At 41.6% G+C, this 12111-nt stretch overlaps 1 protein-coding gene across 1 annotated transcript; it reads right to left on the minus strand.

The window, feature by feature from the left end:
• Window positions 1-1264: 1264 nt before the first annotated feature.
• On the minus strand, window positions 1265-11684 carry myclb (MYCL proto-oncogene, bHLH transcription factor b). Its single transcript, XM_057828631.1, has 3 exons — window positions 11423-11684; window positions 8564-9278; window positions 1265-3698 (listed from the first exon to the last, which is right to left on the minus strand). The coding sequence occupies exons 2-3, from the start codon at window positions 9237-9239 to the stop codon at window positions 2926-2928; spliced, it is 1449 nt and encodes a 482-aa protein (XP_057684614.1). The 5' UTR covers window positions 9240-9278; window positions 11423-11684; the 3' UTR covers window positions 1265-2925.
• Between the last annotated feature and the right edge of the window lie 427 nt (window positions 11685-12111).

Consider the following 12111-nt stretch of genomic DNA (forward strand, 5'->3'; position numbering starts at 1 on the left):
CCCCCACCCCCCAAACTAACGTTTGGTTGGCTGATGACTTCAAGCCCCTGTACCTAAACAAAGATACACACACACACTCATATACTCACACATTCCCGACAGATTCATGTTGACAACATGCCGGCTTCCTCCGCCCCCTTCGGAGATGAGGGATATTAGAGATTTTTTTGGAGGGGGGGCAGCAGCAGCCACTGTAAGTCATGTAAAAACACATCAATGTTGTGGAGGTGGGGGAAACACCACTAATTTTGCTACTGAAAGTCCAACCTGCATCAGAGTTAGCATAACATTAAACTTGTTAACTGTCAAAACGTCTGCAGTCAGGGCAGCTTCCACAAGGAACAACGAAGTCAAGCTAGTCGTCCCTTATTTGGATCATTATTTTCATTATGTGCATAGCGGTAATATCGCCCCTTACCAATGTTGAGACCAAACCTACGCTCTTGGGTTCAGGTGATACAACGTTCAAACCTTTGATTTCAAACCTACTAAAGAAACATTTTGAAGGCATTCCTATGTGTTTTCATTTCAGATTTTTTGTGGACACATTCTTGAATAGCGCCCCGTAATTTTTTTTAATAAAGGGACTTGCACTCTGAAGCCACCGCGCCGGATTACCGTAATGCCCATCATGAAAACAATGAGGGACAGCTAGCTTGACTTTGTTGTTCCTTATGGAGGCTGGCCTGATCGGAGTAGTTTTGCATGTTAGCAAGCTCACAGTTTAATGTTATGCTTACTCTGATGTAGGTCGGACTTTCAGTGGCAAAATTAGTGGCGTTTCCCCCACCTCCAAAACATTTACATCTTTTTGCGTTTCTTACAGTGGCTGCAGCTGGCCGAAAAAAACTTCCAATCTAAAAAACTAATCTTCCTCCTGTTCGAAAAGGTCTGAGGAGGCGGCATTTTGTCAACATGAATCTGTTGGGGCTGTGTGAGTGTGTGTCTGTTGGGAGGGGTGTCAAGTAGTCAGCCAATCAAACATGCATTTGAGGGGGGGGGGGAATTTTACTGTGAAAATTATTCATTTAATAATGGTAGGGTCCATTCTATCCTTACAACACATGGGAAGACAAACTAAGTTATCTATATACTGTAACTGAACTCATAATGCAAATAATGTTGGTTAAAAGTTGGTGTGGACAATTTGAGCATCCTGAAAAGTTGGTAGCATTTTGTCCCTACCGTCTCTATGCGAACCTACGCCCTTGATATAAAGGCATCAGACTAAGACGGCTTCAAATATGATAAACAATTGAATTTATTGATTTTTTGACGTACTCTTCATACATATAGGCTTATGAGGTACAGAAAAAAACAAAGTGCTGAAACAAGGCTCCATAAATCACCAACTGCGAAAGTATTAGCAACATCCACATCTGGCAACCGATACAAAAACATTGAACTAAATGAGGCCTTTGTAGAAACCAAAACAAAGGGCAACTGGTGGTTTGCACTGAATTGACAAGCAGCAGGGACTGGCATTGATTCAGTGAGGATTGGGCTCCTGAGGTTGTAAGCCACATAACTATTCCTGAGTGCTTGTAAAGACAGGACATGCTACTCTGACATATTTGAAGTCTGGTTGCTTCTGAATTGCAGTTAGCGCAGAGCATGCAAAAAGCAATAACAATAGGATCATTAAGGGGCTTCGACTCCCCCGCTTCCTTCCCCACCAAGACGGTGCTACAGCTCCGGGGGCTTTTAATCACACTAATACGACTGGTCCGCATTCAGCACATAACCACCAGGAAGGCCCTTGTCAGCTACAGAAATAAACGGCAACAGCTCGCTTTGAACACAGCTCTGTAGGAAAATATAGTATCAAACTTTTTTTCAGACAGAACACAGAAAATGCAAATGAGGAGGCATTGCCGTGTGACAAAGTGTCCCATGTTCAACTCATTGTGTTATTTTATTAACAAAAATAGAAGCTTTGAGTCATCTGAAAAAGCCAGAAAGCTTTAAGACGCAAATTGATGGTAACCAAAAAACTAAGATGAGTATAGTACACAGGTGTGGTTTTGGTTCAGAAGGCGCTGTACAGAATCGAGATACTATGTACACTCAACGGATCACCTGCGAATGTCAAAAGGCTTCTTCTTGAGAAGTGTTCAGCCGATGAAAATAAACATTTACATATGTAATTAGACAGCAATATGATAAAGATATACAGCGGGCTTCATTTCCCCAAAACGTTGTCAATCAAACAAATGAAATTGAAGCCATTCTCATAGAAATGCTGTTTGGTTGATATACTGAAGCCAACATTCAATTTTTGGCTGCGCTCCATGGCACAAGAATTCTACATTTGTACAGATTCTAGCAGGAGGTTCTACAAAACAATTTAAATAAGTTGCACTTCAGTTACAAAATCATCACAACCCGACTGTTGACGGGCTAAACCATTTTTTCTGGGGAGGAGCTCAAATAAATGTTGGTGGGCTATGCGGAATGGCACAAAATGGCGCAAAAATAAATTACCTCTTGGTGAGAGGGTCCATCAGCCTGTCTAGAACAGACATCACACAGAGCCTCACCCTCTGGCCCATGCAGCGATTTCGTGTCTATAAAGCATGGGACAAAATCCTCAAAAATTGGGATATTTTCCTCCCGGGTGAAATTTCAGGATTAGCATCACTTTCTACTAGTAAATGTATTAGTAGATTCAGGTCTTAAAATTGTGATTTTATTGATTCTGAACAGTTTAAACAAGAGAAAATGTAAAATTAAAATGGTTATATTGCATCCTAAAATTTCACCATAAAGTTTAACACCTCTTTTTGTAAGACGTGTATGGTGCTAAGGACCCGTGCATACAGCCTTTATCTAGCACTCAAGCTAAATGTGCAAATCACAACAACAACAACAACAAAAAATCCACCCGCACAATTCCAACGTGACTTTACGAGTGTCCGTTCTCCTTCATTTCATTTTCAGTTCTGGGAGCGTGGATGCCCGCTTCAGCTGTGCCAGCCTCTGCAACAGTTGCGCCTGCTTGGCTTTCAGCTGCTTCCTCTCCTGAGCCTTCTGCCGCTCTCCTGCGTGCAGCTGCCGCAGGTACTCGGTGGCCCGCGTCAGGATGGCCACCTTGGGTGTCTTGGCGCAGTCGGCCAAGCCGGGGATCTCGTCTCGCAACGACAGAAAGCGCGAGCGAAGGTCGTTGCGCCTCTTGCGCTCCAGGAAGTTGTGGGCCTTGCGTCGGTCAGTGTCTTCGCAGTCCGAGGACTGGGGACTGGAAAGGGGTGGCGGCGGGGACCGTGAGTGGGGCGGCGAGGACGACGATGAGGAGCAAGGGGGTGATGCGGGAGAGGAGGAGCCCAGGTGGGGTGACTCCGAACGTGCCCTGGTGGCAGTCGTATGAGACCGCCTACTGTCAAAGTTCGAGGGGGTGTGGCCGAGCCGGGGTTGGTGGTAATGAGGGTGTTGCGCTGGGGCGGCCACCTCGTGCCGGTGCCGCTTGCGGGGCGGTGGAGGTTCCACCGGCGAAATAGTATCTGGTGACGGGGCGGCGTAGTTGTGCTGTTGCTGATGGATGGAGATGTGGAACCGTTTCATGCAGGGGTCCAAAGGGTCCGCTCGAACAGTGATGGTCGCAGGTTTGCGGCTTTTGACCAACCGCCGTGGTTTGCGTTGTTGTTTGTGCTCTACAGTCACCACATCGATCTCCTCCTCATCCTCGTCTTGGTCATCATCATCTAGAAGGACAGCAAATTCACATACCTGAATTTGTAATCAACTTAAAAGACAGTTTTTCCAACCTTGACTGTGCCATGGTACAAAAACAAAACAAAAAAATAGCACCTTAACTTAGCCTCATTGTTTCACCAACTAGAACAGAAGAGTTTTTAGGCTTCCCAAGACACCAAACTCAGCAAAAGACAAAAATCTGTAGGGATTTTCTCCGCTTTTGTAAATTGAAACGCGCATTTAAACTAATTACACCTCAGTGGATTTCACTGCTTAGGAAGCAACAATCTCTCAAGAAGTGTTCGAAGAAACACTAAAAACTATTAGAGAAACAAGGTTTATTTCCACTGAATATTCCTTTTCCCCCCTCTCTTCATCTTGTCTCAATTCCAGCCTGTAGCCCAAAGAGAATTGTGCAAGCCCCGTCGACCTATTCACAGTAGCCGCTCAATCCGATGCCACTCCACTGACACAATTGGCGCAGTGGCGTGTTGAATGGAGGAATGCAGCAACAAGTCCCCTTTGTGACATTCCACGCGCCATTATGCACGGTCTAATTTCGACATCACATGCTCGCCTACATACCAGGTTCAGGGAATGGAAATGGAAAAGTAGGTCTCCTCTTAGAAACAATGAAAAAGAGGAGTGATTTTGGAAAATTGACTTTTTAATGGCTTGGGTACAAATAGTCCAATCCAAATGAAATTAATAACCAAGTGAATCTCTAATGCCTTATTCCAAAGATGTATTTGTAAAAGCTCCCTTGTAAATTTCTTACCCATTGCTACTCAATGTATATGGTAACACCCATACAAAAACAAAAATCCTTGTTCATCTATCTATGTCAGCCACTTATAGTGACAGGTAGAGTAATCAACCACTAGATGGCAGAAGCTAAAATCAATCCAGGTAGGCACCTGCTGGAAACAGATTAACAACTGTGTTCAAGTAAATAGCCCTATAGCCCATCATATATATACAGTGGAGCAAATAAGTACGACGTAAATCACTAATTGTGCAAGTTTTCCCACTTGAAAATATTAGAGAGGCCTGTAATTGTCAACGTGGGTAAACCTCAACCATGAGAGACAGAATGTGTGTGTGTGTGTGTTGGGGGGGGGGACAGAAAATCACATTGTTTGGTTTTTAAAGAATTTGCAAATCACGGTGGAAAATAAGTATTTGGTCAATACCAAAACTTCATCTCAGTACTTTGTTATGTACCCTTTGTTGTCAATAATAGAGGCAAAAGTTTTCTGTAACTCTTCACAAGCTTTTCACACACTGTTGCTGGTATTTAGGCCCATTCCTTCATGCATATCTCCTCTAGAGCAGTGATGTTTTGGGGCTGTCGTTGGGCAACACGGACTTTCAACTCCCTCCACAGATTTTCTATGGGGTTGAGATCTGGAGACTGGCTAGGCCACTGCAGGACCTTGAAATGCTTCTTACGAAACCACTCCTTTGTTGCCCTGGCTGTGTGTTTGGGATCATTGTCATGCTGAAAGACCCAGCCACGTCTCATCTTCAATGTCGTTGCTGATGGAAGGAGATTTTCACTCAAAATCTCTCGATAAATGGCCCCATTCATGCTTTCCTTTACACAGTTCAGTCGTTCTAGTCCTTTTGCAGAAAAACAGCCCCAAAGCATGATGTTTCCACTCCCATGCTTCACAGTGGGTATGATGTTCTTTGGATGCAATTCAGTATTATTTCTCCTCCAAACACGAGAACCTGTGTTTCTACAAAAAAGTTCTATTTTGGTTTCATCTGACCATAACAAATCCTCCCAGTCCTCTTCTGGATCATCCAAATGCTCTCTAGCGAACCGCAGACAAGCCTGGACGTGTACTTTCTTCAGCAGGGGGATATGTCTGGCAGTGCAGGATTTGAGACCCTGGCGGGGCATTGTATTATTGATAGTAGCCTTTGTTACTGTGGTCCCAGCTCTCTGTAGGTCATTCACTAGGTCCCCCCGTGTGGTTCTGGGATTTTTGCTCACCGTTCTTGTTATCATTTTGACGGCATGGGGTGAGATCTTGCATGGATTCCCAAATCGAGGGACATTATCAGTGGTCTTGTATGTCTTCCATTTTCTAATAATTGCTCTCACAGTTTGTTTCTTTACACCAAGCGTTTTACCTATTGCAGATTCAGTCTTCCCAGCCGGGTGCAGGTCTACAATTCATCTCTGGTGTCCTTCGACAGCTCTTCTTGGCCATTGTTGAGTTTGGGGTGTGACTGACTGAGGTTGTGGACAGGTGTCTTTTATACCGATAGTTAACACAGGTGCCATTAATACAGGTAACGAGTGGAGCCTCGTTTCACCTCGTTAGAAGTTAGACCTCTTTGACAGCCAGAAATCTTGCTTGTTTATAGGTGACCAAATACTTATTTTCCACTCTAATTTTAAAATAAATTCTTTAAAAATCAAACAATGTGATTTTCTGTCCCCCCCCCCCCCCCACATTCTGTCTCTCATGGTTGAGGTTTACCCATGTTGACAATTACAGGCCTCTCTAATCTTTTCAAGTAGGAGAACTTGCACAATTGGTGGTTGATGAAATACTTATTTGCCCTACTGTATATATATATGATGGGCTACAGGGCTATTTACTTGAACACACAGTTGTTAATCTGTTGCCAGCAGGTGCCTACCCGGATTGCCCCACTGTATATATGGCAGAAAACACAGACAAAGCTGGAAAAGCAGTTTCTGCTCTTGCACCCCTTATTAAAATAAACAGTTGTTTTTTCAGGCCAAAAGAACTGTTGTGTTGGATAGAAAAATATGTCTATATGCTGCCATAGCAGTTGCATGGCGCATTAAGCCCCTGAACCATTTTTGATTTGTCCGTTTTACCCTGGAGACCCCCGTTTACACACCCCGCGCAACTGCATTTGTTTCAACCTCGCCATAAAAAGAATAATTATTGTTCGAAATGTATATCATTTTTAGCTTAGAATCATTAATTGATGTTTAATATTTAGTTTACAAAAAATATAAAATTATTCACTCGCATATTCTAAACTTTTAACAAATTACGTCGCAATGAAAAAATAATGGTGTCTGTAAATATGTCACAGATATCTACCTCATTATTATCGCTTATTAGTATTTTTTTTGTTATTGTTGCATTTCTCCCGATATTTTAGATAATAATCGATCCAAACAACAACAAAAAAAGGGGAAATTTTTTTTTTAAATAGGTAAATATTTCAAAAAGAAAATCTCGACCACTCCTTGATGTCTGCGATTTCCTTGATGTCTGCGATTTCTGCATCGCGACCCTTGCTATATTACCGTGTTTCACCCATAAAATCCCAACAATGTCCGGCTCTGGCCATTCACAGCTGTGCCTTGAGTTTTTAGATCAAAACAAGGTAAGTACGCCATAATGTCTCGTTAAAATCATGGTGTCTTTAATTATGCTCCCTCATGCTCACACCTGGAGTTTGGGTTTAGGGGTTTAATTTTTTTTTTTTTTTTTTTAAATGCCCTCCTGTTCAAAATTGTTCTTACCCTGGAATTGTCATTTTAAGCTTTCCAATGATGTAGATAGGACAATTTAGAAATTTGGCCAAATTGGGGGTCACAGAGCAGAACTTCAAGTCACCTGAGTGTTTTCCGCCATATATAAATAAAAAAAACTGTAAATTATGGGTTCTTTAACATTTACCCAAAATGTTCAAATATGGCCAATACGACAGGATAAATCTAACGATGTTTTAAATATGTATGCCGTATACAGAGTTTCCAAACATTGTCGATGAGGAATATTTTGCCGTTAATTTTTTAGTTTCGCCCTACAAGTATTGTTTCGGTCCTATCTGGTGGCCTGTTGGTGCTAAATGACTATGTTGAAGTTTGTTGAAGAGCTTTACGTATTGCTTTTCTAGCTTATAGTATTTTTTTAAATTTGTGGAATAAATAGGGGTAACATTCTATAGCGTGTTTGGTGGTGTGCCGTTAGCTTCTAGTGTAAATATTCCTTTAAGTCAATAAGTGTTGCAAAATATAAGGACACTAACTGACAACTAAGACAAATGGTATTTTTCTCCTACTCATTCAATACAGAACATCTCCAATAATGACCTATCAACATCAAGCGCAAGACGGCACTGCGGAGGAGGCTGCTGTTGTCGTAAAGTCAGATCGGAGGAACTGTGCTTGGGGGGGGACGGTAGCAGCTGGCCCGCTGGCACCAGTCCAGGCGGCAGATGTTTCAATGGGCGTGTCACTCCTTGGAGCATGTGTTGCATGCACCGAGGTAACGCAATGCAGTCATGTGCCACACACGCATTCGTGGTTCTAGCTAGAGCGAAGGAGTAGAGCCAAGTGTTGACTCCTGGCTTAGTGTCATCAAAGATGTTCCCTACACCCAAGAGCTACATGAAAATAAAGCTTCTGTTTTGAACTGTCAAAGCATTCATTTATCAATGTTTATTGTTGTTGGAAATTTCCGTCGCAGTGAAGAAGGACTGCACTAATATATTGCTTGCCTCCGCAACATAAAGCAGTTAGACATCATTACAAATGACCACAATTCTAAACAATAGCTTAGATTTATGTGCCTTTGGAGGGATCCGGGATGCTTAACAATAAGCAGCATCACAGCTTTCAGTAGCTTTACATTGTTAAATTCAGATTATTTTGATATGCAAATTGGATCTAACTATTTTAGGATCAGGTGTAACAAATGTTGGGAGTGTAATCATGCATCATTTCCCTGTTGTATAGTAGTACCTTGACTTACAAGTTTAAGACCAAGCTTGAAACTCAATTTACTCATATCATATGTTCTCCATTGATAAGCTAGGTAAGACAAGATGCCAGTCAGTGTATACTTTAAGGGTGTTCCTGTAAACTGACCTGAAGAGTTAGTGTGTGACTCGGACCCAGAGGATATTTGCTTCTTGCAGCCTCCGCCCAAGGGAAAGGTGAGCACAGCAGCCGGGTCCACGCAATCCGCTACCAAACAACCGAGAGGCAGAACATCTGCGGGTACACCTTGAACTCTCCCAGGGGATGTTCCAGTGACCACTTTGGTAGTAGCTGAGCCCCCCTTGACTTGGCAGGGGTGACAGCGCTCCCCGACCACTCTCTCAAGCTGCCGACCGGCAGAGAACCCGCTCCACATGCAGTCTTGGATGATGATAGAGCTCAAGTTCCCAACAGAGTCCGCGGCTGGGGTCACTTTGCAAAGGATGTCTTGCTGTTGCTGATGTTGTTGTTGTTGCTGTTGTTGTTGTTGTTGTTGTTGTTCATCCTCCTGGCCCAAAAACTGTGATACCCACTCCAACTTGTCTCCGAGTGAGGGGCACATCAGTCCAAACTTGCCCGACCCCTCCACCGCACGGATGGGGGACATTGGCGGGGTGGGTACCAGTTCAAATTTCTTCCATATGTCCTCACTGGGTGCTGTGGATTTGAAAAAGTCCTCGTCCGGGTTGTGGTGGTCATCATAGAAGTAGTGTTGGTAAGTGTCCAGGTAGTCCATGTCCCAGCTGTCATAACGGGGTGCCGTGGAGGAGCTTATGCCCGGCATTGGGGCGGCAACGGGGGGCTCACTCCTTGTTCTGTCAGTCTGCATAGAGAGAAGCACACTGTGATCATGAACTGAACCTCATTTTTTAAAATAGGAACCTTTGAGCCTCATGCCCTCATTAGGTTTCGTTATTTATTGTTAAACGTGTTTCAAGTACTAATTGTGGAATATTTTTAGTTTTTTGCCTTGACATTCCTTTTCAGAGAGTTTGTACTAGCATTTGTTGTCTTGCACCTTCACCAGCAGCATGTTTACCCAGTTTTTAATTGAGCAAATGTGTTCCAGAGGAGTTATACAGAAGATTGAGAACCATCACTAAAATGTCGAATCTGAGAGATAACAAAATGGCACAGGAGAATTGAATCGTTTCCTATTTAGGTGTAATTTGGCTGGTGGATGAAGTCACTGCTAATTAGAAAACTAATTTGCGTACTTACTGTCAAACTTTTGACAAAAGCCAAGCCATGTCATTCATGCTGTGATAGGGATATTACAATTTCAGGACCAGTTATCAATATCTATGATCATGGTTGGAAATTTCCATCTTGCCCCTCCCTCAAGTTTCCCGAAAGCTTAAAAAAAATAAATAGCCTTGCAACAAGATGGTTAAAACTCTGCAACTTCTGAACTAAAATGTCATGTGCATTCTAATTAAGAATTAATCATTTGTTTAGTTAGCTATGATTATAGTAGGCCACTTGTCTTTAGTTTCCTGTTGAGCACAGCTGCAGTTGAATTCAATTATTGGGAGTCTCACAACTGAACTCCATAATGTCACGATTACAATCAAGAACTGTAACCTGCTAAAGTGTATTTGATTTAAAAAATGAACTCAATTCTTCCAATTATAAAATAAAAGCTAACATTTTTACCATAGGCGGAGTTTGACTTTTTTTAATGACCCAATTACGCAGAGTCAGCAATAAAATTATCTTACAAGAATGAGAAGATATATTAAGATAAATAAATAAAAAGATAAAAAGAAATAATATATAATATAGAAATAATATATTACAAAATAATATATAATAATAATAAGAAAAAATAATAAGTTGACAATGAGCATTTTCTGTTTCCAATCATTCTTGAGGAGAAACTAAATCCGGCTGCTTAGGCAATACTTTTCGCCAAGATCGTCATCCATTGAATTTGGTACGCCCTCCGGTGTCGTGCCATTGTAGTTACGCCAGCCAAAAATTGTATCCCCTGGGCGGAGCCATATGGAGGTAGATTTGTGTCTTTATTATTCAATAAAAAAAGTTGCATCAGTTCAATTCAAGAAAAATTTCAATCATTAGAAAAAAGTTTTTGAATGCGAAAAAATACTTGAGATTGAAAAATGTGCATATGAACACTTAATTTTTCATTGAAAAAGTTTTCCTTGATTGAAGCAATCCTTTCGTGTTTGGGCTATATTATGATAAGGACATCTGTATCTAAATCGTTCAATCCCCCAAAAAGTTGCTTCAATAAAAAATTTTTTAAAAAATTCTATCAAAGAAAAAAAATCATTAAAAAAAATATTTTTCTCTATTTTATATATATTAAATTATATGCAAAGCAAATGACTGCAAGGTGCTCAAAAAATATTTTTGACCCATTATAAAAATGTTTTTTTGTTCATTTCATTCATTTTTGTTGCAGTTTTATTGCTTTACAACTTTATATATATATATTTAAGAAAGTCAATTACATGCAATGACACTTTTCAACCACCGGGGGGCTGCCCCCCCTTAAAATCCGCTTATGATTTTTACATGTAGTCAAGAATTGAACCCCATCCTAGTGACTGAAATCGAGACCTGATCTCCATAAAGCCCTTCAAAAATCCAGTGTCTATTAAAACCATAGCTGATATGACAAACATTTCCTCTCATCTGAGAACTTTCAAGTTTCGCAACGGAGTTTCATGACATAACAATTTTATAGTAGTAGACTGTGTCAATGCTGAGAGTAGCTTCTTAAGAAGGAGGGGCCGGTGGGGGAGGTTGCTTCATCTGATCAGCAGAAAGGTGATTAAATGCAGTGGATCAATTAGCGACGCAAACTTAAGACCTGACCCGCTCCTCTTATCAATTAATTAAAACAGGAGCTCGATGAGCTCAAGCGCTGCAGCTGGCGACTTCAATTACCATCAGATTCCGCCTTCCATGCTTGGAATTGAGGAGTTTTATTTAATGTACCTGGTGTGCACGTTGAAACAGCTGCGTGCTCCTTCATAGAGCCTCCGGAAAGCAATCGACCTCAGCAACGAGCATCAAAAGACGTATGGGTCGCTTCCTCTTCTTCCTTGTTTTTTTTTCTTCTTCCGCCTGCGTTGTAAACAGTCCGCAAACAAATCGGTGCGGAACTTGCCGCAGTAGAGGCGAGAGTTCCCTCCGCCTTCACTTTCTTTGGCAGACTACAGCGCCGTGTGATTTCCCGGGAAAGGACACTTGGCTATTATGCAAAGAAGGGCGTGTCGTAGTAGGGAGGCCTCGCCCACCGTTTAAAGAGACAGTACACCTCCCTCAAAACAAAACTGCACCACTCATTCAGCTGCTGTTTGAGTATAGTACTAGTTCTTCCAAAAAAAAAATAGCATATTGTGATAAATATCATTATTTTCTGTAATGTACTGATAAACATTAGACTTCATATATTTTAGATTCATTACACACAACTGAAGTAGTTCAAGCCTTTTATTGTTTTAATATTGATTATTTTGGCCAAAAAAGTCAAGAAAAAAAAATCCCTATCTCAAAAAATTAGCATATCATGAAAAGGTACTCTAAAGAAGCTACTAACCTAATCATCTGAATCAGTGAATTAACTCAAAACCCCTGCGAAAGGTTCCTGAGGTTTTTAAAAACTCCCAGCCTGGTTCATTCCT

This window comes from Corythoichthys intestinalis, chromosome 22 (genome assembly GCF_030265065.1).
Source record: "Corythoichthys intestinalis isolate RoL2023-P3 chromosome 22, ASM3026506v1, whole genome shotgun sequence".
Taxonomy (NCBI): Eukaryota; Metazoa; Chordata; class Actinopteri; order Syngnathiformes; family Syngnathidae; genus Corythoichthys; species Corythoichthys intestinalis.